At 49.0% G+C, this 27466-nt stretch overlaps 1 protein-coding gene across 7 annotated transcripts in view; it reads left to right on the top strand.

The window, feature by feature from the left end:
• The first annotated feature begins 264 nt into the window (after positions 1–264).
• Positions 265–27466, top strand: part of DLG5 (discs large MAGUK scaffold protein 5) — a 127828-nt gene continuing 100626 nt past the window's right edge. For 4 of the 7 annotated variants that reach the window (XM_084994173.1, XM_084994170.1, XM_021074240.2 and 1 more), the window contains exon 1: positions 665–1206. In XM_084994173.1, coding sequence (XP_084850299.1) covers positions 903–1206 — 304 coding nt within the window. In that variant the 5' untranslated portion in view covers positions 665–902. Of the gene's footprint in view, positions 361–535; positions 1207–27466 lie in introns of those variants that run through there. The other 3 variants (XM_084994172.1, XM_084994171.1, XM_084994174.1) reach the window with 3 other exon arrangements.

Here is a 27466-nt window from a genome sequence, read left to right as displayed (position 1 = left end):
GGGTTTTGTTTGAGGGGGTCTCCAACAGCTTGGGGGCTGGCCGTGTGCCCGACCGGGGCTGGGGATTCCGCCTGGCTCCTAACTCTGCATCGCCCACCGCCCGCTGTGCCTGGGCCTCGGAGACCCGGAGAGCGCGCGCGCGGCGTCCCCGCCTCCCTGGCGGGCCGGGGGCGGGGAGGCGGCGACCCCTCCCTTTCGCCCATCCCCTCGGGGCCCGCGGCCTGGGCGCTCGGAGGGCGGGCCGGGGGGAGGGGAGGGAGAGGGGAGAGGGGAGGAGGGTGGAGGGACAGACCGGCGGCGGCTGGGCGCGGGCCTGACGGAGCGGGCGGCAGCCTCGGGGTCCCGGTGAGCCGGGCCGGCGCTCACGAAACGGGCCGGGCCGACGCGGCCCCCGGAGCTGTCGGGGGCCCTGGGAAACACTGACGGGCCACTTTCCTCTTGGAGTTGTGATCGTGTTCAGGGGGCGGCACCGGGGCCGGCGTTTCTGGGCGAGTTTTCTCGCGGGGCCAGAAAGGGAGCGGCGCGCGCCGAGTGGGAGGGGAGGGGGAGCATGCCCGGCTGGAGCCGGGCCTCGGGGCGCGCCCCGGCCGCCGTCCCCACCTCCGCCTCCTCCTTCTCCTCCTCCGTCTCCTCCTCCTCTTCCAGTCCCGCCGCCGCCGCAGCCAACATGGCTGCGCTCCTGAGGCCAGGAGGCGGCCGCTGCTGAGCACCGCTCGGCGCCCGGGCCCCCAGCCCGCCCAGGCCCCTGCTCATGGCCCTCGCGGCCTCGCGGCTCCCGGCGCGCTAGGGTTGCCGCCAGCGTTCGCCGCCCCGAGGCGCCCGGGGCCCGTCGCCGCCCGTCCGCACGCCCGCCGGCCTCGGGGAGCCCGGTAGCTGTCCGGCGGGGCGGGGCGGCCGCCACCATGGAGCCCCAGCGCCGGGAGCTGCTCGCCCAGTGTCAGCAGAGCCTGGCCCAGGCCATGACGGAGGTGGAGGCCGTGCTCGGGCTGCTCGAGGCCGCGGGAGCGCTGAGCCCCGGCGAGCGGCGGCAGCTGGACGAGGAGGCGGGAGGCGCCAAGGCGGAGCTGCTGCTCAAGCTGCTCCTGGCTAAGGAGCGGGACCACTTCCAGGACCTGCGGGCGGCGCTAGAGAAGACGCAGCCTCACCTGCTGCCCATTCTCTACCTGAACGGCGTCGTCGGGCCGCCGCAGCCCGCCGAGGGCGCGGGTGAGTGTCAGACCCCTGCCCAGCCTCTCGGACCCGCCCTGCACGACTTCTCTCTCCCGTTCTCTGAGGGGGAAGTCGCGAGGGTCGCTTATCTACTTGGCGCCGGCAGCGGGGCGAACCTTCCCTCCTTCAGCACCCCTGGGGAGGGGGCGATGCGCGAACCCCCACTTCACACCTCCTTCCCCAGTCCCGCCCTTGCTGGGAACAATGAGGGGCACTGCAGGCCGAGACCCTCCAGGTACAGAGGCATCGGGGTTCTCCCGAGACCACCAGGTCCAGCCACGGGGCGACCTCTGAGAGATGTTCATCCGTCCCTTTTCTAAGGCTCTTCACCATCATCCACCAGTCCTTTGAAAGCCTCTGCTAACCCTCAATCAATGATACAGTCTAGAAGAATGGAACCTGGGTCAGGGCTGGTACTCCTGAATTTTGGTTCCTGGTACCCCTTTCAGGACCACTGGTGCTTTTTCGCTTTATGATTTTTCTCAGCTCTGCCCAGAGCTAGTCTGTCTGCTCACCCAGACTTGTGGTTGATTATGCACAATGCCTGCTACGTTTCTTTGGAAACTGGGCCGGGAAAAGTTGGGGAAGTTGCATTGCACCATGGGAAAATCCTAGTAGTAGCTGCTAGGGGCTCAGTTCCCTCCCTGACGGTTGGAGCTGCCTGAGAAGGGAAGGCTGGTGGCTGGTTCCCTTGGGTGGTGGGTGACGAATTTATGAGTATTCATGTATGTGTGTGGGGTGTACTGCTGGGAGTTTGTGACAAGTGGTAGGTTTGGTGTGGTCTGGTTGGGATGTGTTTAAAGACAGGCTTTTAGACAAGGAAGCTGAGGAAGAAGGCATAAAACTGAGGAAGGAAGAGAAACAGCATTTATTGGGCCCCTGCTGTTGTGGCAGGCCCTCTGCTTTATCACTTTTAATTGTTACCACTCTGTGAGCTATTATTCCTACTTTGCCAGAGAGAAAACTCCAGCTTGGAGTGGTTAAATTGCTCAACGTATTGGGCACCAGGAGTTTTCAATTATGACTTATTGTTTTATTTAACCCATTTGGAGCCAGAAAGCAGCAAGTGCCACCTTTTCTGTCTTGCCTTTGTTTTAAGAGTGAATGGAGAGAGCTGACAAACTGCCTTTAACAACTTGTAGGTCATAGGATGATGGGACCTGTTTATTTGGCCGTTAAAAGCCTCATTTATTAAGGAGATGATTTTATAAGCTGTTCTTAGTGACAGTTCCATTGGATATTGGCCGTCTTAACCAACTTTTTATAGTGAGGGAAATTGACATAGACACTAAACTGCTAGCCACACAGCACATCATTTCATTGCTGGCCCTTCCGCCTCCACTTTGGGTTTCTGTCCCTCAAACCTGCATTGTCCCCCAATTATGATCATGTCTGTGTTGCTGGGCAAACCCAGCCCTCTCCTGGGATGATGCTTTGGAAGATGCTAAGAAAACCTATTAGATGTGGCCATGAGGATAAGTTCAGAGGGATAGCTCTTTAGGGTAATTTTTTTTTCCTTTTTAATTACTTTCGGTCTATCTCTTGCTCAGTCATTGAAGGAGGAAGTTGATCAAGGAAGCACAGGAGTGAGAGTGCAGACCATAGTCCTCATTGGGATGTGTTTGAATCAGTTCTGGCTTTAATCTCTGGAATAGATGGATGAATTGCCGTTAATTAGGTCCCTCCTTTTTCCATGAACTTCTCGAAGCTGGCCCTGACCTCTAAGGAAGGAATGAAGTAGTGTTTGGATTTTATCTTCCAGGGCAGGATTTCAGATCCTAGTTTTACCACAATGCAGGGCTCTATTAGCTTTTCAAGGGAAAGTGAAGTTCATTTTGATTAATACACTAGGAAAAAATTAGGATAGGATTTGGTCTGGCAAGTTGCCATGTAGAGCTTCTAGGGATGAGAGGTGACATGGTGTGCAGGTAAACCATAGAGCATTGGGATCTTTGCAAAGAATGAATTATTGGAGTTCCCGTCGTGGCGCAGTGGTTAACGAATCTGACTAGGAACCATGAGGTTGCTGGTTCGATCCCTGGCCTCGCTCAGTGGGTTAACGATCTGGCGTTGCCGTGAGCTGTGGTGTAGGTTGCAGATGCAGCTCGGACCCCGCATTGCTGTGGCTCTGGTGTAGACCGGCGGCTACAGCTCCGATTGGACCCCTAGCCTGGGAACCTCCATATGCCGCGGCCCAAGAAATAGCAACAACAACAAAAGACAAAAAAAAAAAAAAAAAGAATGAATTATTGCACAGTTGTTTTCCAAATTTTTTCTTTTAGCCAGAGAGTCCCTCTTTTTTTTTTTTTTTTTTTTTTTTTTTTTTGCCCCATTCACGGTATGTGGAAATTCCAGGGCCAGGGATAGAACCTGTACCACAGCAGTGACCCGAGCTATAGCAGTGACAACTCTGGATCCTTGGTTTGCTGAACTACCAGGGAACTCCAGGGAGCCCCTTTTATGGTGCAAAGCTCAGCGCCTAAGAGAGCTGCTAGCGTTGTAGAGATGGAAGCACCTGTTTATCCCTGAGGAGCTAAAGTCGGGGAAACCCAGCACTGCATCCTGGTCTCTGCTCTTCTGCAGTTTCTACTCTGCTCGCAGGTGTGCAGCTCTGCCTGTAAGTCAGCCTTAGTGCAAGGCTCTTGTGGGAGCCCTGAGGGAGGGACCAGTTGGTTTCCCAAAGATCTGCAGCCTCAGGGGGAAGTCCCTTTGTCACTGTTTCTACATTGGAGGTGCTGCCGTCACCTAGTTAGAGGCTCCCTTCGTGGATTCTGCATCCCATGTGGGATCCTGGTCCAGAATGCCCATCCCCTGGTTGGCAGTTGTGTGCTGTGGGAGCTTTTTGTGCTACAGGCAAATGGTATCTGGCAGTTCCCCTTATGGGGCCTGGAACTGGGCCGGGGAAACTGGCTTGGGTGGTACTGGGCAGATAAGCAAACTAAACTCATCTGTTCTGCTCATGGTCAGTTAGAGCCGCAGACATTTATAACCCATCATGCTCAGGTCTGGGGTGTGAGCATGACTTAAGAAAACACAGTGTTGTTCTATTTGGGGGACAGGGGTACTTCTATACCAGGATTGATAGTACATTGCTATTAGGGATTTTATATCTCCTTGCATACTCTAATATCTCACCTGTGGTACCTGGTGGCCTGAGTGATGCCCTTTCCACATTGCACTGGTTTCTATGCCCCTATATGCGAGGTCTGAGAGCAGGCCAGAAAGGAGCTGGAGTCAGGCTAAGCGCAGGGCTCCTGATTCCATGTTGGGGGCGTTTTTTCCTGTTACCTGGTTAAGACCCTGCCACTACAATTTCAGGCCATTTCCTACTTTGGGGAACCCTGGGATTTTGTAGGCTTTTCTCATCCCATTACATGCATCTGTAAGGAGGGAGTGAGGCCTTCATCCCTGCTGGTGGTAGAGAGAGGAGAGAACTGTTCTCTGACTGGCTCTGTCCTGTCTCTCGAGTTTTTCCCACAGTTGTACTAGGATCTTGTTTGTTTACTTGGAACCCACACAGTCCTTTGTTTTTTCTCTTTGATTTAGTTGCTAACATCTTGGTTTTCTCACTCAAGTGAAGCTCCTTGACCACCTGGCTCTGATCCTCCAGGCCCTCATCTGTGAGATGGGGCTGGGGGTGCTGTGTGCTCTGCCTCAGCCAATGGGAGGCTAAATTCGACTCGAGAGGCTGGAGTGCCTGGTGTTGTGCTTGGTCCAGGTGGGGCCAGGTGCAGACAGGGAAGGGCTGAATAGGATGTAATTCCAGCTGCAGCTCTGTTGGGACACTTAAGAGAGTGACATTGTGAGACAGATCAATTGCATGGTACAACGACAAGCAGGGTTTTTTCTCGTTTTATTTTATTTTTGTTTTTATTTTTTGTGTTTTTAGTGTCGCACCTGCGGCATATGAAGGTCCCAGGAAAGGGGTTGAATTGGAGCTGTAGCTGTCGGCCTACACCACAGCTCACGGCAATACCAGATCCTTAACTCACTCAGCGAGGCCAGGGATCAAACCTGTGTCCTCATGGATGCTAGTCAGATTCGTTTCTGCTGAGCCATGACGGAGACGCCCTCTTTTTATTTTAAAAAATTTTATTTATTTATTTGTCTTTTGTCTTTTTAGGGCTGCACCTGTGGCATATGGAGGTTCCCAGGCTAGGGGTTTAATCAGAGCTACAGCAATGCCTGGTCCGAGCCACGCCTGTGACCTACACCACAGCTCACAGCAGCATCAGATCCTTAACTCACTGAGTGAGGCCAGGGATCAAACCCGAAACCTCATGGTTCCTAGTCGGATTCATTTCTGTTGCACCACATGGGAACTCCAAAAATGTTTTTTTATTTTTTGACCATACCCACAGCATATGGAAGTTCCCAAGCCAGGGATCAGACCTGTGCCACAGTAGAGACCTGAGCCACAGCAAGTGACAATGCCAGATTCTTAATCTGCTGAGCCACTAGAGAACTCCTTTTTCCTCCTTTTAAAACTCTGTCTAGGAGTTCCTGTCGTGGCACAGTGGAAACGAATCCGGCTAGGAACCATAAGGTTGCTGGTTCGATCCCTGGCCTCGCTCAGTGGGTTAAGGATCTGGCGTTGCTGTGAGCTGTGGTGTAGGTTGCAGACAAGGCTGGGATCTGGCGTTGCTGTGGCTCTGGCATAGGCCGGTGGCTGCAGCTCCGATTGGACCCCTAGCCTGGGAACCTCCATATGCCATGGGTACAGCCCTCAAAAGACAAAAAGACAAAAAAAAATCTGTCTACTACATGCTTTCCTCAATACTCTGTTCACTCCTGGTGGCTCAGATTACACCTAAATGTGGAGGGCTTCCCAAACCATTTCTTATTAGGTCTCTTTCATGGGGCAGAATTGGCAGAAGGCAAAAATGGCAACTGCCTGCTGGTCCTCTTACTCTGTGCTCAGAGGTGAAGGTCTCCTCCTCATCCTCTCCATGTCTCCTCTTCAGTTTCCTAGAGAGTCAGCTGACTTGGCTGCACCAGAGTTAAGAGGATGGAGACAACAGCACCTGTTGGAGAAGTCGAGGGAGGGTTTCAGGAATGATGGGGCTTGAGCTCGGTGTTGAAGTTGCTCTGAACCTGCAAGGGGAAAGGAGGAGGATGTTCTGGGTGGGAGATACAAGAACAGAGGCCTAGCCATGAGAGGAGCAGTGAGTTTTCAGCCTGAGTGAGCAGGGCATTGACCTTGGCTCTGGATGGGTGGGGATGCAGAGGTAGTCTGAAGGACTGTGATGGCTAGGCTGAGCAAGGGGTTTACACGCCACTTGGAATTTAGGCATCACACACTTGTCAGAAGTTAAAGCTGGAACAATTTCTTTTTTTCTTTCTTTCTTTTTTTTAAAGGAATAACCCTGCCAGGTGTTTCCAGTAGGATGAGTACAGTTGGCTGCTGATTGTCCCGTGTGGATAATCTATCATTTATTAGAGGTTACCTGGACTTTTGTTCTCTCCCTACTCTCTTCAAGTACCAGCCACCTTTTCTTCACCCACTCTGAAGTAAAGCCATTGTTGTTCGTCTTTTGGTTCTTTTTTTTGTTTGTGCCTATGACATGTGGAAGTTCCTGGGCCAGGGATTGAACCCATGCCACAGCACTGATAAAGCCAGATCCTTAACTGTTAGGCCACCAGGGGAACTCTTCTTCTGGTTCTTTTGATTGTGTTAAGAGAAAGTAGTGAAGGAACTTGAAAGTAATAGTTTATTTATTTATTTTTATTTAAAATTTTTTTTTGCTTTTTAGGGCTGCACCCATAGCATGTGGAGGTTCCCAGGCTAGGGGTCCAATTGGAGCTGTAGCTGCCAGCCTACACCACAGCCATAGCAACACAAGATCTGAGCTGCGTCTGTGACCTACACCACAGCTCACGCAATGCTGGATCCTTAACCTACTGAGCGAGGCCAGGGATTGAACTGGCAACTTCAGGGTTCCTAGTCGGATTCGTTTCAGCTGTGCCATGATGGGAACTCCTAAAAAAATTTTTTTTTAACTGAAGTATTTGATTTACAATGTTTGGTCAATTTCTGCTGAAAGTAATAGTTCCAGAGAGGTTTCTGAGAGGCAGATTTTATTTATCTCTGTATGTATTATTTCAGGCACTTTATTGCAAGTAAGAGAAACTTAACTCACTCAAACTGTATTAGACAGAAAAGAGAAATTTATTGCATAATATTCTTTTTTTTTTTTTTTTTTTTTGTCTTTTTTTGCCTTTTCTTGGGCCACTCCCGTGGCATATGGAGGTTCCCAGGCTAGGGGTCCAATTGGAGCTGCAGCAACCGGCCTATACCAGAGCCACAGCAACGCAGGATCCGAGCCACGTCTGCAACCTACACCACAGCTCATGGCAACGCCGGATCGTTAACCCACTGAGCAAGGGCAGGGATCGAACCTGCAACCTCATGGTTCCTAGTCGGATTCGTTAACCACTGCACCACGACGGGAACTCCTATTGCATAATATTCTAAAGCTTTGGGATGGATTGGGGGAACTGGCGCAATTGATGCTGAATGCCATGGGTTTTTCCTATGGGCTGGGACATGACCTCAGCTCCTTCTTGACTTCATCTTCACAGCCCCTGACCAGAGAATAACAGGAACTGTATCCAGTTAATCAGGCAGAAAAATTTCACGGGAGGATTCTGATTGGCCTGACTAAGGTCACATGTCCATGTGAGACCAAATCACTGTGGCTGGAGCTAGGGAACTAAGATTAGCTCAGCAGTGGACCCAACCAATAGGGTAGGGTAATGGAATGCTGTGACTGGCAGTTCATAAAAGTAGCATGTGCTTCTTTAGAGTGGGGATAAGCAGTTCTCCAAAGGAAGAAGAACAGAAAGGATGTTGTGCAGGTAAAAAAAGCAGGTGAATGTCTGCTACATGTGGTCTCATCTTTGTGTGATGATACAGTTAGCAGAAGAGGTGGTTGCTGGAGTGGGGAGGTGGGAAAGGTGGTCAAACTTCACTAGGTTTTGGGCCTTGAGCAAGACAGATTACATATCTGAACCTAGTACCCTCTTTACAAAGTAATTAAAACAATAACTGCCTTGCTATTGCTATTTGACAATCAGTGGTAAGAAAAAAAGAGGAGCGTGTATTAGTGTGGTGAGCAATGCAGCCTGGAGCCAGCCTTAGAACCAGAAACCTGGGAGTTCCTGTTGTGGCTCAGCAGTTAAAGAGCCTGACTAGCATCCATGAGGACTGGGGTTCAATCCCTGACCTCACTCACTGGGTTAAAGATCCGGCGTTGCTGTGAGCCGTGGTGTGGGTCGAAGACTCGGCTCGGATCCTGAGTTGCTGTGGTGTAGGCTGGTGCCCACAAGTCCGATTTGATCCCTAGCCTGGGAACCTCCATGTGCTGGGGGTGTGGGCTTAAAAAGCAAAAAAAAAAAAAAAAAAAATTAAAAAAACCCCAGAAACCTGGGATTTGCCTGATATTTCTGAGGGTTATGTGAAAGTTCCTGGTAAACTATGCTGAACAGATATCATGGTTGCTTATACTGTGGCTGTGGGTCATCAAGGGTAGAATGTAATGTCCATGAGCCAAATTTGCTGTTGTATTCCTAAAGCCTGGAATAGAGGCTTGCCAAGATTGTTCAGTAAATTTGTGTTGAGTGGATGACTAGTAGTTTTGTGTAGAATGAGTGGTGTGTCCCTGTGTAAGCCCAGATCCTCTTCAGAAATACGTGCAGATTCCTAAGTGGTGACTTCACAGTGACAGAAGGCTCTGGGAGTGCAGGGAGGCTAGAGTGAGTTCCAGATGCATATGCTGATGTCACCACCCATAGTATGTCTGTGATGGGAGCAGGTGGTGTGACACTGGTGTCTGAAGTATCCAAGGTCACCCCTTAGGTACCAGCATTGTGGACCGGCTGCCAGGAGCCATGTGGAGCGACCACATTGCCCATTGTAGGATTGGAGAGCAATTCCCTTTTTGCACACAGAATTTGAATGTCAGCTTGGTGTCCTCGAAAGAGTCTTGGATGGGGATCTACTCCTAACTGTGCAACATTTTGACTTTGGATGAGCCTCTTAACTACCTTGAGCATGTTTTTTTCCCCCAGTAAAAGCTAGAAGTTAAGCTTAAACAAGTTTAGCATTGACTGAGAACATTCTTAGTCCTGTACATGAGATGGCATTGGGTCCAAGGAAGCTTGGTGATGGGGTTGGACTATATTTCTGAGGCTTCTTCCAGCTCTGTACCATGATCACTGTTTTCTGATTTAGTGTTAGTGTTGAGTGATTTATTTATGTATTTATTTATATGCTGGCTATTTCCTGGAAAAGTAAGCAGTATAGGAGAAGCATTTTGTCAAAGTTTTTTTGTTTCAGAGTTCCTGTCGTGGCTCAGCAGAAGTGAATCTGATAGTATCCATGAGGACACAGATTCGATCCCTGGCCCCCCTCAGTGCGTTGTGGATCTGGTGTTGCCATGAGCTGTAGCGTTGGTCACAGAGGTGGCTCGTATCCCAAGTTGTTGTGGGTGTGGTGTTGGCTGGCAGCTACAGTCTCATTTGACCCCTAGCCTGGGAACCTCCATATGACATGGGTAAGGCCCTAAAAAGACCAAAAATAAATTTAAAAAAGTTTTGTTGTTTTACTTTATTCCAGCCACTTTTACATTTTTTTGTTCCACTTTATTCTGACCACCTATACACCTGTTGTGAGGGGGCTCTTTAGTAATTTCCTTTAACCTGGGGAAGATGTGTGCCACGGAAATAGTGAGCATAGAGCAAGAGAGCTGAGGTGCCTGTTAGTGTGTGCAGTAGGGATGCTAAGCATATTCAGAGAAGAATTTTAAATGGGATTGAATTGGGGAGATACTGCATCTTTTTCACCTTTTACCTGGGTCAGATCACATCTCTCTCAATTGTGTGTCTCTGTGGATTATTTTGAGACAGGGTTCCACGAAAATGTTACAGAAATATTTTAAATTAAACAGAGATGGAGTTCCCTGGTGGTTCAGTGTGTCAAGCATCTGGTATTGTCTTTGATGTGGCTTGGGTCACTACTGTGGTGTGGGTTTGATCCCCAGCCCTGGCATGTTGCTGGTGTGACCAAAAAAAAAAGAAAATTAAACGTAGTTGTTTCCATGTTGGCCATCCAGTTCTAAACCCTTGGTGGATGGATAATTGTGAGGTGATTGTTGACCTTGATGTTCATTTGATGAAACTAAGGGTCGTAATCCATTTGCTTCATAGTCTTTTTTTTTTTTTTTTTTTTTTTTTAATAGTGTAAGATTTACCATTTGAAAGAAAAAGGAGTTCCCGTCGTGGCGCAGTGGTTAAGGAATCCGACTAGGAACCATGAGGTTGCGGGTTACATCCCTGGCCTTGCTCAGTGGGTTAACGATCCGGCGTTGCCGTGAGCTGTGGTGTAGGTTGCAGACGTGGCTCGGATCCTGCGTTGCTGTGGCTCTGGTGTAGGCCGGTGGCTATAGCTCCGATTGGACCCCTAGCCTGGGAAACTCCATATGCCGCGCGGGAGCAGCCCAAGAAATGGCAAAAAGACAAAAAAAAAAAAAAAAAAGATTTACTATTTGAATCATTGTTTTCTGTTTTTAAATAGTGCAAGATATACACAACATGAAATTTACTTATTTTTAAGCGTATAGTTCAGTGGTTTTAAGTACATTCACATTGTTGCGCAACCAGCACCACTATCCATCTCTAGAATTTTTTCATCTTGCAAAACTGAAACTCGGTACCAATTAGAAAAAACTTCATTTTCCCCTCTCCCGAGCCCCTGGCAACCCCCATTCTACTTTGTTTTTGTGAATTTGACTGCACTAGGTATCTCATATAAATGGAGTCATATAGTATTTGTCATTTTGTGGCTGGTTTATTTCACTTAGTATGTGTTCATACTTCTGTGTTGTAGTGTATGTCTAAATTTCCTTCCTTTCTTTTATTAAAATTTTTAAAATTGTTGGAGTTCCTGTTGTGGCACAGTGGTTAACGAATCTGACTAGGAACCATGAGGTTGCGGGTTCGATCCCTGGCCTCGCTCAGTGGGTTAAGGATCTGGTGTTGCTGTGAGCTGTGGTGTAAGTCACCGACGAGGCTCGGATCTGGCGTCGCTGTGGCTCTGGCGTAGGCTGGCGGCTACAGCTCCGATTCCCTAGCCTGGGAATCTCCATATGCCGTGGGTGCGGCCCTAGAAAAGACCAAAAAAAAATTTTTTTTTAAATTGTAGTGAAGAACACTTAAAACTTGCTAACCTAACCATTTTTAAATGTACAGTTCAGTAGCGCTAAGTATATTCACACTGTTGTGTTAAGAGAGCTCTAGAACCCTTTCCTCATGTAAAACTGAAACTGCATCCATTAAACAATAATGCCTCATTCACCCCACCTCCCCTGCTCCAATCTCTGGGAGCCACAATTCTACTTTCTGTTTCTATGAACTGGATTACTTAGAAGTGGAATCACATAGTATTTGTTTCTTTGTGACTGGCTTGTTTCACTCAGGGTAAGGTTCATGCATGTTGTAGCATGTGACAGGATTTCCTTCCTTTTCAAGGATGAATAATAATCCACTGCATGTATGCACCACATTTTGTTTTTCCATTTATCCACCAGTGGACTCTTGGGTTCCATTCACCTCTTGGCTATTGTGAATAAAGCTGCTGTGAATGTTGGTGTTGGTGTACAGCTACCTCTTTGAGGCTCTGCTTTTCGTTCTTTTGGTTGTATATCCACGAGTAGAATTATAGATCATATAGTAATTCTGTGCTAATTTTTTAAGGAATTTCTGTACTGTTTGCTTTGAGGTGGTGTTGTTGTTTGTTTTTGGTCTTTTAGGGCCACACTCACGGCTTGTGGAAGTTCCCAGGCTAAGGGTTGAATCAGAGCTGTAACCACTGGCCTATACCATAGTCACAGCAACGTCAGATCCAAGCCAAGTCTGCCATCTACACCACAGCTCACAGAAACACCGGATCCCTTAAACTGCTGAGTGAGGCCAAGGATGGAACCTGCATCCTCATGGATACTAGTCGGATTCGTTACTGCTGAGCCACAACGGGAACTCCCTGCTTTGAGTTTTAATTAAGGAAATCCTTACTATCCCCAACACCTTGACTCATGGGTGAGTGGCCTGGCCCAAGTCCTAGTTTCTAGCATTTAATTTTTCTTCTAAAAACTGCGTATTTCTTTCCCCCCAGACTCATTTTGGGAAGTCTCAGACAATTTCTGGACTTTATTTAAAGATTTTAGTTTCAGTGGTCATCTGTAACTCTTTTGAGGGCAGAAGTTGTTGACTGTAGAATCCCATCAGCATTCATATCTGGCAGCCAGGGGCTGTTCACACATTTCCATCGTGTTTGCATTGCTAACATCTCCATCCCCAAAGGCCTTGAAGTATGTTAGTTATTTCCGCTTCGTAGACACTTGCTCCTTATACCATTGGGTTGGTTTGCTTTTATAGACTTGAACCCAGGGTAACTGGCTATCAGGGTTTTCTTTAGAAAGGCCTAGATCAGCATTTCCCAAGGAAGTATCTTCTAAACAGTAGTTCGTTGGGATGTTAATGCTGTTATTTGTAAAAGGGTTCTGTGGTCAAGTGCATTTGAGCAGGTCACCAGTGTGCTTTGGGACTTGACTAGAGTGGGTTCACTATGCAGCATTTCCCAAAATGATTTGACCACAAAACCCTATTTCATTGACCATCTTGCAACATCAGTGTTCTGAGAAATGCACTCCTGGGAAACTTCACCATTAGTGCATGGAACTGAAATATCAGTGTATACCATCATTTTTTCAATTTTCCCCCAGCTCTTTAATTCAAGGAACCAAAACATTTCTATTCTTTTTTTTGGGGGGGGGGGCTTTTTAAGGCTGCACCTGAGGCACATGGAAGTTCCCAGGCTAGGAGTCGCATCAGAGCTGCAGTTGCCGACCTACGCCACAGCAACACTGGATCCGAGCCGCATCTGCGACCTACACCCCAGCTCACAGCAATGCCGGATCCTTAACCCACTGAGCAAGGCCAGGGATTGAACCCGACCAAGTCCTCGTGGATATTAGTCAGATTCGTTTCCTCTGTGCCACAACGGGAACTCCATTATTGTAAATTCTGGTACCAGCTGAAATGGGCATATGTGATCTGGGGCCAGTGGATTGTTTTGGATGTGTTGATGATTAAGATGTGTAACGGATTCTGGGACCAGCAGTTTTTGGGGCGTTTGTGATCTTGCATGGGATGTGTGACCTTTCTGGACTTCAGTTTCCTCAGTGCACCTTGGCAAGAATGAAGTCTTGTTTGTGAGGGTTATTCTTTGAGATGGTTAAATCTCTTGTGGTCTTCTCTAGGACTGAGCTTTGATCCATAATTGGGGTTTCTGGGGGCACCTTGGAAGAAGGTGTGGAGACCTGTCCCAGTGGTTTGGTGACTGGTTAACTGTTGGGTCTTTCCTGAGCTCTGGGGAGTTTGTTGGGCTAGGGAGCAGGAAGATGGCTGTGAGAGTATTGTTACTTCTGAGGTAAAGATGGGTGACACAGATGAGTGACCTAGGTGGCTTGAGCATCATTGGTGGGTTTAGAGCCATGGAGTGAGGCCATAAAGAGAGAGCTGAGTATTATGAACCCAGTCTTGGGAACCCCCTTACAAGTTTAAAGCTTGGTTCTTCCCTCTTAGGCTGTGCGACTTTAGCATGTCACTTAACCTCTCTGGGTTCTTTTTCCTTACCTGGAAAGGGGCTAATGGTGTTCTCCTCCTAGGACTGAGGTGATTTATATGAGGGGAGGGTAAGTTGCTGCTGCTCTCTCTGCTGTTGGGGGTAGCCTGCCCTTGAGTGAAGACCCAGTCTTCTTCCTGCCCTTGGAATCAGGAGGTGTCAACAGGGCAGAGGCCATACTTGAAGTTGGAGAGATGCCCAGGGGGGAGTCTAGAATGTGCATGGATCAGGAAGCCCACATTCCTTTCACAATGCTCTGGTCCTGTAGCCCACAGTGGAGGAGGGCATTGCCATGAGCTCTGATGACTTCAGCTCCAAAAGGACCTTGGGTGAGTTATTTTAAAGGAAAGAGTTAGCAGGGCTTGGATGCCTGTTTTCAGATGATCATTGGCAGGTGATGAGACCCGATCCTTTTTGACCCCAGAGAGCTGAACATGGACCTCCCAGTAGAAGATACTGGGAGGTAGAATTTGAGCTCAACATAAGAATTTGAGCTCAACATAAGGAAGACCTTTCTCCCTTCCTCCCCATCTTCATTTTAAGCTATATATTATGAAATTTTTAAACGTGCAGAGTGGAGAGGATAATATAATGAACACCCACCTCTCCCAACAACTTTTGTTTTCTGTAATATTTTAAAACAAATTCCAGACAGCATATCACTTCCTCCGTAAATACTTAAGGAAGTGTCTCTAAGAGATAAGGCCTTTAAAAAAAAAAAACAACACCATAGCCAGGGGACCATTTTTATAACCAACAACATTAATAATTTCTTAGTGTCATCTCATATCCAGTTAGTACTCAGTTTTCCTTGTCATAGAAATGCCTTTCTAGAGATGGTTTGTTCAAATTAGGATTTTAATAAGGTCCACACGTTGCATTTAGTTGATGTTGCTTCTGAGTCTCTTTTATAATCCCTAGTAGCTTCCCTTCTCCTGGCCTTTGAGCCTGTGATGTATAACTGTCCTCTATGAGTTAGATGATTTTTGTTTTGTTTAGCTGTAATATCCTTTTCATTAACTGGACTCTTACATGAAAGCCAGCTACATAAGGTAGGCAATGCTATATGGTGATGGCGTGTGGAGGTCTGGAGCTTTCCCCTTTTCCTTGTGAACTCCCAGAGGTACTTCTGCAGGGTTCCCTCAGTTCTCCAGGGACTCTGTGTAACAGAGTTTGAAAACCACTGGCTTGGATGCTTTTGTTTTATGATGCTCTCCATGAAGAGAGAGTTAAAGAGCCAACCAGAGCCTCACCATCCTTTTCCTGAGCTGAGCTGTGTTGGTGAGTCACAGCTGGACCCAGAGGCTGCTGGTGGTGTCAGCTGTGCTTCCATGAGATGCTCTTGTCTTTGCCTGTTTCCTTTGTTTACCTCTGTAGGTTTCCTTTCGGGATGAACCATGCTCTCAAAAATGACAAGTAACCGCAAGGCAGATTAAAAAAAACAAAAACAAGAAAAAAAACAACACAACACTCTGCTACATAAGGCAGTGATATGGGAAGGAGCAGAGTGAAACCTCATCAGATGGGACCCCTTGGGTGGGAAGTGGTTACCTTTTTTGAAAAATTATTTTCTTTAAAATAGTTAACTGACTGTCCCTACCCCTACATTGAGAACTGTTAGTGGGAGTTCCCATCATGGCGCAGTGGTTAACGAATCCAACTAGGAACCATGAGGTTGCGGGTTCGGTCCCTGCCCTTGCTCAGTGGGTTGACGATCCGGTGTTGCCGTGAGCTGTGGTGTAGGTTGCAGACGTGGCTCGGATCCTGCGTTGCTGTGGCTCTGGTGTAGGCTGGTGGCTACAGCTCCGATTGGACCCCTAGCCTGGGAACCTCCATATGCCGCGGGAGCGGCCCAAAGAAATAACAAAAAGACAAAAACAAACAAACAAACAAAAAAACTGCAAAAAAAAAAGAGAACTGTTAGTCGTTGATGCATAATTAAGCCCCTTCTGATATGCAGCCTTCAAGTGGGATTCGTGGAGCTGCCTGAGTGGGAATGGCTGCCAGCAGCGGTAATCACCTGTGACTCTGTGCTTCCACCTGTGTGGGCCGTCACAAGCCAGGGTGTGTTTTTCTACCCACAGTGTTTTGCTAGGTGTGGCCTATCTTACCAGGTGGCTCAAGCCTCTTTCAGAATCAAGTTCTGGTTACTTCTAGATGGTACCTGACTCCTTAAGATGGCCTGCCCCCCCCAAAGCAAATATCCTTGTCCATCATTTTGACCATTGTAAATCTGCTGTCTACATATGAAAATCTGTTTAGCCAGTAGTGAGTGATAACAAACCACATGGGAAAAAACTGAATTTTGTATTTTTATGTTTTGATGTAAGAGGTTATACTTTCAAGAAGTGTAAGGATCGTTTTAGTACTCATAATAACCTCTGTTCTTCTTGTTCAGGGTAACCTTCTTTTCTTCTCATCTGGCCAGAACTTTCATTTCCTGTTTATGTTTCTTAAGCAGCTTAAGATTGTTGAGAATCAGGGCTGGAAGGGATCATAGAGACCACTTTGCCCAAACTGCTGATTTTACAAATGAGAAGCAGCCGTCCAGAGACACAGAGAAACTCTACCAGCCTCTCACATCGTGCCCTGGCAGAGCTGCACACAGGATCCAGGTTTCTTCCCAGACTGGGGCTCCTTCCAAGATGTCTCTGCCAGCCATAGGCTGGGTGGGGAGTGTTGGGAGCCGTGGCTTGTTTTTCCTGATTGGGGCCTGGCTTCGCAGTTCATGGAGTTGTGCTCCAGCGTTCCTTCCTGACCATTGAGAAAAATCTTTTATCAGCTCATGCAGTTGGTATTTATATTCCACACATGGGCAGACTAAGCCGAGAGAGGTTTGTCAGTTGGTTCAGGGCCTCCAGGTGCTCAGAGGCTGCAGTAGGTTTTGGAGTCCTCATCAGTTTCTTTATGGAGTCTGCGTTCTGTGTTCCAGGCCATCCCCTGAAGGTCCTCTCAAGATTCCTGTGTCCTGAGCCTGGGACGCCCCGCCTCTTATGACAGTGTTCATTTGCTCAGGAGACATGTTCTGAGCACCTGTCACACGGGGGGACTGTTTGGGTGTAGACATGGGATGTGACGTCTAAATTTAGTTCTGAGTCACAGAATGGGTCTGATGTTGGCAGGAGGTACCTCTCTGTCTCATTCTTTTTATGACACAGCAAAAATGTCCAGTGCTGACTGCTGTGGGTTCTTATTGCTTAGTCACAGGACAGAGTTCAAGCAGCAAAATGACGCCACTGAGCCTCTTGCCTCAGAGGAAAAAAGCCTTTAATAAAGATAAGAGGGTAAAGACCTAGTGGACACTAAGCTGGTCACCGTCAGGCTAATCAGTGGGAACTGGATCCAGGAAAAAGCAGGAAAATAAACAAAACCAAAATGTGCTGTCTCCGGGTCCTTCTGAAAAAAATATAACTGAACTTAAAATAGCTTTAGAATTTAGGGGCTATGTGTGTTTCCTTTCTGGTAGAAAATGGCAGATCACCCTTATAAACCTTGTCATATATTCTTCCCCATTTCATGAACCCAGGGAGAGGGAACAAAACAGTGACCAGCTGTCCTTGCTGTCCGTGAGAAGTTTTGGAATTTCATGTAAGCTCCTGCTTCTACACTGAGCCTCTCTTATATTAAGGCTTCTCATATGACAGCTCAGTGGAGGTGGCATTGTCTTATTGCGTGAGGTCATCCAGGCTTTAGGGTGGAGACCAGAAGAGTTGGGTCCAACTTTTATCTGTTCAGCTGCCTGCCCACCTGCCCATCCATTATCCATCTAGTATATACCTGGTCAGTGCTCCAACCAGGTTCTGCCGAGTGCTGAACTTGTAGAGGTGAGAAGGACATTAGCATCACTCATGAATGACACCACAGTCCTGTACTGGACACCTCAACTTGGATTTGGGGACCAGGGATTGAACCTGAGCCACAGCAGTGACAATGCCAAGTCCTTAACCACTAGCCCACCAGGGAATGCCTGAAATTTTTTTTTTTTGGATGGAATATATACATTCCTGGTCTTCCTCAAAGGTTTTCATTTTTGGTTGTGCTGTCTATTCTGGAGCTTTTAGAAATGCTGGAAAGTAATCTGCTTAGCTTATGGACTTCCTACTCCTCATCTTCCATTTTGTGGCTTATAGTGGATGACAAATATATTTGCAAAAATCTGTAAGATTCTCAAAAGGGTGACAGAATGGTTTCTGCTCACCAGGAGTTTGTTGTCTTAATAGAAAGCCCAAGCCTGAGGTAGCAGGTGTGCAGCAGGACAGGTCATGCAGCACGGAGGCCACCTAAAGTTCAGTGTACTGTGAGCTGGGCACAGGTGGGCAGCTGGCAGTCTGGATGGGCACTGGAAAGGATTGAGGAGGAAGGCTAGCCTGATAAGGCAGCTTGTGGAGCAGAGGCAGGAGGCTTGGGAGAAAGTCCATTTTATGAATAGTGAGTCTTCTCAGGAATTCCGGGCTTCTGTTCAGGGCACACAGTTAGCAGGCCCTGGGAAAATGGGGTCAAGCTGACCAGCTCCCAGAAGGCACAGGGCAGGCCTGACTGCTGTGTCCACTCATTCTCCCTGCATTGGTTTTCTGTGAGGCTGCTTGAGCCCAGGGCTGCTGAGAGGAGTGGGCGGGAAGATGGTCTACAGAATGTGGTAGAGGGCACTGTTGGCCAGAGGAGGGTGGGGTGAGGAGTATAGGCCCCCTGGCCTTCTCAGAATCCCCAGAGGTGACTCGTTGGCTTTCTGTGATGAACCGTCAGATGAATTGGAAGGCCTTTTCCCTAAGTTTCAAGACTATTATTACAGCTGGGTGTTTAGAACTCAGAGTCCTGGAGTCCTCTGGGGAGCTTAAGACCAGTTCCATCTGCTGGCCTTCTCTTTGGGGAGGAGAAGGGGGTGGCTGAGGGGCAACAAGTGACTGTTGCTTTCTAGCTGTGTCCCTGTGGCCACCTCACATAGCCCCGCCAAGCTTTATCCTTCTCTCTCTGATGGGGTCCATGACGCCACTTCCTTTTGAGCCGGTATGAAAGCAGGTGGATGTGCAGGGAAGTGGTTACATGCATGTAGACTGTGCTGTGTAGATGGTAGGTGTTTCTGTTTCATAGGATGCTTTGTCTTTTATTTTTCTATTTCCTTCTTTGATCTCAGCAACTTTTGGGGGTCCTTCCTCTACCTTTCAGTGAGGGAACAGGTGGGAGAGGTCAGGTCACTCAGGAGTCATTTTAGTAGAGTGGTTAAGAGCCTGTGTCTGAGTCAAGAATTGGGTTCAGATCTTGGATTTACTGCTTACTGTGACCATGGACAAGTCACGTTCCCTCTCTGAGCCTTGGTTTCTTCTGTGAAATGAGAATGATACTAGGATCTTGTTTTGTAAGGACTGAAGGAGTTACTGTTTGAAGTGTTGAGAGTGGTCCCTGGCACCCCGTGAGCACTGTGTAAGCATCAGCTGTTACTTATATTGCCATTGGTGCCTTTTGCTCCATGGCTGTGTAAGTGGCATTCACACTGTGACTTCTAGGGCAGATTGGTCGGTCGGTTGGTTCTCCCCTGTGTTCCATACTCAGTGCTGGTCTGCAAACTCTTGGTTCCTGATCCATGATGAAGTTAGCACGGAGATTGAGATCAGTGTTTAGCAATCTTTAGAGCAATTTGACCTTGCTGGGGCACACTGACAGGTAAAGACTGCTTCAGGTGCTGTCAGATCACATGGGAGTCACATGTGGTCTGAGCTGAGCATAACAGTCGGTGGTGGGACTGTGAGGTTGCAAATAAAGACGTGAAGTAATGTGAGAGCTCTACTCCACTGTTGCCCACTTGAACAGGAGGATCTTCTTCTGACCAGAGCAGGCAGGATCCATGGCATTTTGCAAGCTGGTGCGTGATGTTTGTGCTCCAGCAGTCTGTGACAACTGCAGGGAGTGAGATTTCCCAGTGGAGATTTTTATTAATGGGCTAAATTGTTTCTATCAGCACCATTGACGCTTACCATGGCAAAGCTTTTCTTGCTGCTCTCCTAGTGATGTGGTGCTGGCAGGTTTGCTGAGGATCTGCAATGAACTATATCCTTTTCCACTTCTAGGGTTGGCAGAACCTAGAAAGCTAGATGATGTCAATGGACAGCAGGGAGTAGGGATGTGAGAACTCACCCCTGCTGGTGGAGCCGTCCTGGAGCCTCTGGCAGGGCTGCCACCGAGCCCTGACCCTGCAGCCCCTCTCCCGGGTGTGAATCCCCTAGGCACTCTCACAGGTCCCCAGAGGTTTGCTGCAGTGCTCTGTGGGGTGGCATCCATCTCTGAGAGAACTGATGGTTCAGTGGTTCCAAGTGACAGACATACACGGTAACAGGATGGATCTTAAAGTGAGTGCTCTGTGAAAAAGAAGTGGAGTGAAAAAGAAGTAGAGTGGATACCTCAGTGTTATTATATAAATTGATAATACAAAGCAATACTCACTTTGCAAGAACACGAAGATAAAGACAAATAAGTGGTCATCTGTTGGCCTGTGGAGGAGAATGGGAAGGGAAGTGGGGATAAGGAAATATATAGGACGAGAGGGAGGAAAGAAGCATAACTTTTCTGTGGGCTGCTGTCCTTGAGTAAAGGTTCTCTTGTCTGCTCTCGACGGGGCTGTGCCTGATGGCCCAGCTTCTGGTGGTGTGACATCCGTGTGTCTTGGCTGAGCTGGCAGCCTCAGGCAGATTGCTCACTCAAAAGTGCCTTCAGAGAAGAGTTACCTGTGCTGTCTCAGGACTGTCAAAGTCACCAGTGGGGGAGGGGTGGCTGTCGTTCAAAGAACAGTTGACTCAATAAGGACAAGGGTGTTTATGATACTCATTGAGCTGATTGTGGGGAGGTGACCGACATGTGATTTAGACATGGCATTGGGAATATGCGTCAGCAGTGCTTGCGAAAACCCATATTGGCATCTTGGCCATAGGGGAAAGTAGAGGTAGGCATCCTTTAAGTCAGTTAATTAGGAAAACGGCTCTGTTCTGTGTATTTATTGAGCTTTTGATGCCATGTGCTAGAAGAGAGGTGGGGGTTGTAGTTTCAGGAAAGTAGAGTCCTGCTCAGGGTAAGGAGCAACTTTTTAATTCCCAGAAACCACTGCTTTAGGGCAGGGAATGAGCTCCTGCCTGCTGGAAGTATTCAAGCAGAACCTCAGGTGTAGCAGGGAAAGCATTCCTTCTGCTTGTTCATTGTAGTTGAAGTAGGTGCTGTCTGCAGGCCTTCCTCCTCTAACTGAACTGGGCTTTAACAGTCTGGTGCTGGTAATTAAAACAAAATAATTGCTTGGTTTAAAAGTATAATTAGCCATGCTTATGGTAGAGAATTTAGAGAATGCAAGTAATCAAATGAAGAATAAGTTACAGGTACTTTGACTAACTGGAGATAACTACTCATTAAACTTTTTTTTTTTTTTTAAGTGGCAAAAGGGCTCTCTTTTTGGTCTTTGTTGGGCCACACCCATGGCATATGGAAGTTCCCAGGCTAGAGGTTGAATTGGAGCTACAGCTGCTAGCCTGCGCCACAGCCACAGCAATACCAGATCTGAGCTGCGTTGGAGACCTGCACTGCAGTTCATGGCAATGCTGGATCCTTAACCCACAAGCGAGGCCAGAGATTGAAACTGCATCCTCATGGATACTAGTCAGGTTCTTAACCTGCTGAGCCACAATGGGAATACCCAAAATAAATAGTTTTTTTTTTTTTTTTTTTGTTTTTTGTTTTTTGTTTTGCTTTTTAGGGCTGCACCCACAGCATGTGGAAGTTCCAAGGCCAGGGAGGGGTCAAATCAGAGCTTCAGCGGAAGGCCTACAGCACAGCCACAGCAACATGGGATCTGAGCCGCATCTGCAACCTACACCACAGCTCACAGCACTGCTGGATTCTTAACCCACTGAGTGAGGCCAGGGATCGAACCCACAACCTGATGGATACTAGTCAGATTCGTTTCCGCTGAGCCATGAAGGGAACTCCCAGGGATAGTTTTTTAATGGGTGCACAGTATTGCCTTATCAAGATGTGTGTCACCAGTTCTCCTTATTGGGAGACTGATGATCTTTATGCAAGGATCTTTGTGTACTTCTTCATTTCCTTGGATAAATTCCTGCAAGTGGGGCTATTGGGTCAAAGGGTGCGGACATTTTAAAGTCTGGTGATACAAATTGCCACGACCATGGTGTTGATTCGGAGTCACTACTAGGTCTCTAGGTGCAGTTGTCCGAATCTTCAGAATCACCTGGGAAGCTTGTGGAATGTGAAGACTCCCTGGCCTGAGCCTGTAGGTCTCCTGAAGCAGAACCTGGGAGTGGGCTGGTCTCTCATCTGCGGTTATACTAGCACCCAAGAGAGCCTTCTGCTCAGTGCACAGTGCTTCCTCAGGGTCTGAGCCTGCCTGGGGAGGGAAGCAGAGGAGCCATGTCTGTTCTGTCTCATCTGAGGGAGAAGTGTGATGTGCCTGCAGGTATGGAGGCAGAGTGGGAAGAGTGCCATTTAGGTACCTACCTCTGGGTGCTGTTTTGCTTGTCTATAGAGTGGGTGTCTCAGGGTGGTTTTGATGAGCTGAAAGTCCTTAATCTATGAATACATATGCGAGTATTTCTCTTAACTGATGTCACAAGGTGAGAAGCAGATCACCGGGCTGGGCCAGATCTGGGAAGGGAGCTCTGGGAAAAGTGGGTCAGGATGGAGAGCTCATCTTTCCTTCAGCCCCCAAGGGAACCTGGGGCTGATAAAGTGTTGGAGCAGGGTGCTCTTGGCCGAGGCCCCCTCTAGGCCCTGGCGTCCTTCTATCCAGGTCAGCAAGAAGCCCTGCTTCTGGCCCAGCAAGATTGCTGCTTCCTGTGCCTAGGAGTGAGCCCTGTGTGGGGCTCCTTGCTAGTGCTTTGGGGATGTGGAAAAGGCCCAGATGTGTCTCCCCAGCAGAGTGGCTCCCAGAGGTCATTGATATTGCCCTTTGCCACAGCTTCACCATTTGGATGTGATACTTTCCTAGCTCTGGAGTTGATGGTCCCGACAGGTTTGTCCAGGTGTACCCATTCAAGGATGAACTATTTTCGAAGTGTAACCTCTAGGAGGCTGTTCTAGGTGGACTGCTATCAACTGTCCCTGCAAAGGTCAAGCCTCTGACTATCCTGTTTCCTGGTCTGCAAGTCTAAAAGGGAGATCATTTATTCACTTACTTAAACATACTGGGCTGTGGTGGCGTCAAGATGTGTGATGTACATTAGGGAGCAGATGGTCACGCCACTGGCTTGGGGACTGGTAAGTTGTGCTCTCATGTGGGTAGAGACAGGATGCCTGGGAAGCACATCCAAGGAAGGGATTGGTTTTGTCTCATGGAAGGGAGAATTGGGCTGAGGGTTGGTTTCATGGAAGAGGTAACTTGACAGCTGGGCTTTGAGGGTTGAGTAGAAGTAGTCCTGTGATGGGCATTTCTGTCTCCCTCATTTTTATGCCAGTCTCCCCTCTGTGGAAAGGCTTTAAAACCTTAATGAGCAGTGCACCAGGATTTGCTTTCCTTCTCCTAATCTCCAGCCCCCATCTCTGACATCGGGTCAGTCCCAGGAATGGAAGTGGGTGAGGCAAGGTGAAGACTAGGAGACAGAGTCCAGCCTTTGGGGAGGCCAGGTTGAGGTGGGGAGTTCAGGGCCGTCTAAGTGTAGGGTCTGGCTGTGTAGAATGGACAGAGTGGCTGTTCTGGTGCCTGAAGGAGATGTGACTCCTGGGAGGAAGGTGCTGCTTTGAAGCAGGTGGGGTAGTAGGTAGTCTTGGGAGGGTTCCCTGCTCCTGGACCCAAGTAGGCAATCACAGGACTCTTGAGGGTCTCTGGGGCGCCTCAGAGGGCTGTATTGTCACTGGCCAACTGGGATGGTTGGGAGAGTCAGCCTATGCTGACATAGTGGTCAATAAACAGTGACTGTGGGCACCGTGGTGGGTGGATGGTGGTCTGGTCAGGGAGGGGCTGTAGAGGGAAGCAGGAGCTGGGCCGTGTATCTGGCCTCCAGCTCTGCTTCTGATGCTTTCTGAGCCATGTGGTTTAGGCGAGGCTTCATGATTTGGAGCCTCGGCTTCCTCCCCTGTGAAATGCAGTAATAAGATCAGCGTTTGAGAGAGTTATTAAGTGGTACAATGCAATGCAAATGTTCAACAAGTGTTTTTAGTTCTGGGGTAAGGCTTTTTGACTTTATCTTAATAGGCCAAAGGGAGCCATAGAATGTTGTGAAGCATGGAATTGTTAGGTTTATATCTGTTTCTTTGGGTGTTTGTGTATTTTTAAGACAACTTTGGTGATCTGTTGGGGAATACTTTTGGGTTTTTTGGCCACACCTGCAGCATGTGGACATTCCTAGGCCGGGGATCAAACCTGTGCCACAGCAGTGCCTGACCCACTGCAATGACAACACCGGATCCTTAACCCCTGCACCACAAGCGAACTCCTGGTGATGTTTTTTGAGGTCTTGGGTGGTGAGGGTAGAGATGTGGGCCAAGACGAGGAGGAGTGAGAAGAATACTCCCATGTTGTAGTCTGTTTCCTTCTGCATTTCTTTCTTTTTTTTTTTTTTTTGTCTTTTTTGTCTTTTTTTGTCTTTTGTTGTTGTTGCTATTTCTTGGGCCGCTCCCGCGGCATATGGAGGTTCCCAGGCTAGGGGTTGAATCGGAGCTGTAGCCACCGGCCTATGCCAGAGGCACAGCAACGCGGGATCCGAGCCTAGTCTGCGACCTACACCACAGCTCACGGCAACGCCGGATCGTTAACCCTCTGAGCAAGGGCAGGGATTGAACCCGCAACCTCATGGTTCCTAGTCGGATTCGTTAACCACTGCGCCACGACGGGAACTCCTCCTTCTGCATTTCTTGTCCACCAGCTCCACTGCGCTCTTAAGGTGGCCTCACTGAGCTCTGGGCAGAGGTTTTGGGGGAGACGGTTTGAAATGTTTCCCCAGGAGTTCTCGTCGTGGCTCAGTGGTTAATGAATCTGACTAGGAACCATGAGGTTGTGGGTTCAATCCCTGGCCTCGCTCAGTGGATTAAGGATCCAGCGTTGCCCTGAGCTGTGGTGTAGGTCATAGACATGGCTCAGATCCTGCATTGCTGTGACTCTGGCATAGGCCGGCAGCTGTAGCTCTGATTAGACCCCTAGCCTGGGAAACTCCACATGCCATGGGTGCGGCCCTAGAAAAAAAAAAAAAAAGGTTGAAATGTTTCCTCAGAGAGCCAGGTACTGCTAAGGAAGGCTGTAGAACTGGACACCTGCCAAACACGGGTCTGGTCTTGAGAAAGTGGGATGAGTGTCAGGAGATGGGAAGAAGGCTGGGCCAGAGGTTGTGGAAACAGGCTGTGATACTGCACCGTGATAGATGTTTATTGACCACTTACAGCATGTGCAAGGAACTTACATGGACGTCTCATATGGTCCCGAAGGTGAGAGTTTGTCCCCGTTTTACAGATGAGAGAACTGAGGCACAGAGAGGGCAAGTTACTTGCCCAGAGTCCCAGATGATGAGTCAGGATTTCACTCCAGGTGCTTGGAATCCAGAGGGCACACCCACTGAGCTGTGGTGGGAACAGAATAGCCTTGGGGCTGCTGGATTTGGGGTTTTGGCTGCCATTTCCTGCTGGTAGATTTCCGGAAGGGTACTGTGCTTGGAGAGCTGGTCAGTGATGGGTCAGCTGCTTTTGGAGGTGGAGCAGCCCAGGCTGGGAGGGCTGCATGGCTACCTGTCAGGTGCTGCCACAGCTGGAGGAGACGGGTTACATCCCTGCCAGCCTTAAGACTTCCTGATTGATGCCTTCCTCCCCTACACTTCTTCCCTACAGCCTTTGGGAGCTGGGATTTTGAACTGGAGCTGTGGGTGGGATTTGGATGTTTGCAACCGAGACAGCCTCTGGCATGGAGGCAGGAACAAACCCACTGCATCTTAGAGAATGTTGCTTCTGTATCCTGGGTGACTGCGAGGGCCTCAGAAATTGGCTCTGGAGGGGGACACATAACTCCAGGCTGGTCTGTGAGTCGTCAGAGTGCATGAAGTGGAGGCAGGCCAGGGGCAGTACCGCTCACTTTCCTCGCCAGCCTCATCAGTATGCTCTCACCTGCCATGCCTGCCCAGGGCCACAGAATTCCTCTCACCCAGAGTTCCAGGCAGCCCGCCTGAGCGGCGAATCTCTTTGCCACATCTGGGTGGAAGGACAATCCTAGGGTTGCTGCCTTTTCCTGGCATGATGCCAGTCTGCTTAGCAACTTGGGGCCAGCACCTTCCCTTCTCAGGGCTCTGCATTTGGTGACCCTACACGGTGTGGCAGCTTTCTCCGCTTCCTCATCTACTGCCTCGCCCTCTCAGGCAAGCATGGGCCTGGGCCTGTCGGGAGCCAGGCCTCCGAGGGGCAGGGGCCTGCACTTCCTTGGGATCACAGGACAAGCCCTGGCCTGAAGGGACAGACCAGAGCCCAGCCTCGTGAGTCATGTGCCCTCAGGAGCTGCTCCTGTGCTGGTGCCAGATGGTGTCATCCCGGGGTTGGATTAAAAGATAACTCTGTTGGCAGGAGAAGCAGCTCTTTCCTGGCTGTAATAACAGGCTGGTGGTGGGCTGTGTGCAGCCTCTCCTGGGCGCCTCTGCCTCTCCTCTCACTCCCCTCCAGTCCTCTTTCTCCCACTGCCAGGACAGCCTTCCTCAGATGCACCTGCATTTCTGTCTCCCTCATTTTTATGCCAGTCTCCCCTCTGTGGAAAGGCTTTAAAACCTTAATGAGCAGTGCACCAGGATTTGCTTTCCTTCTCCTAATCTCCAGCCCCCATCTCTGACATCGGGTCAGTCCCAGGAATGGAAGTGGGTGAGGCAAGGTGAAGACTAGGAGACAGAGTCCAGCCTTTGGGGAGGCCAGGTTGAGGTGGGGAGTTCAGGGCCGTCTAAGTGTAGGGTCTGGCTGTGTAGAATGGACAGAGTGGCTGTTCTGGTGCCTGAAGGAGATGTGACTCCTGGGAGGAAGGTGCTGCTTTGAAGCAGGTGGGGTAGTAGGTAGTCTTGGGAGGGTTCCCTGCTCCTGGACCCAAGTAGGCAATCACAGGACTCTTGAGGGTCTCTGGGGCGCCTCAGAGGGCTGTATTGTCACTGGCCAACTGGGATGGTTGGGAGAGTCAGCCTAGAAATTCCTCCATCATCAGTTGATCCAGAGGCAAGAGGTCCCAAATACTTTGGTAGAATATTTTCAAACTTCTTCCCCATGTCTCCTTATCTTTGGACAGGCTCTCATTTTGGGAATCACATACTATTAAAAAAAAATTCATTCCAGGGGAGTTCCCGTTGTGGCGCAGCGGAAACAAATCCGACTAGGAACCATGAGGTTGTGGGTTTGATCCCTGGCCTCGCCCAGTGGGCTAAGGATCTGGTGTTGTGGTGTAGGTTGCAGACTCGGCTCAGATCTGGCGTTGCTGTGGTTGTGGTGTAGGCCAGCAGCTGTAGCTTGGATTCCACCCCTAGCCTGGAAACCTCTGTATGCTGCAGGTGTGGCCCTAAAAAAAAAAAAATTCATTTCACCACTAAGAAATGGTTCTGTAGACTTTTTCTTTATTATCCTTTATATGCCTGAACC

Source organism: Sus scrofa, chromosome 14 (assembly GCF_054392235.1).
Source record: "Sus scrofa isolate SSC_HxYL_T2T_F1_AM1 chromosome 14, Sscrofa_HxYL_maternal_Yorkshire_Landrace_v2.0, whole genome shotgun sequence".
Taxonomy (NCBI): Eukaryota; Metazoa; Chordata; class Mammalia; order Artiodactyla; family Suidae; genus Sus; species Sus scrofa.
The sequence above is the reverse complement of the archived record's forward strand: the minus strand, read 5'-3'. Positions and strand labels throughout refer to the sequence as shown.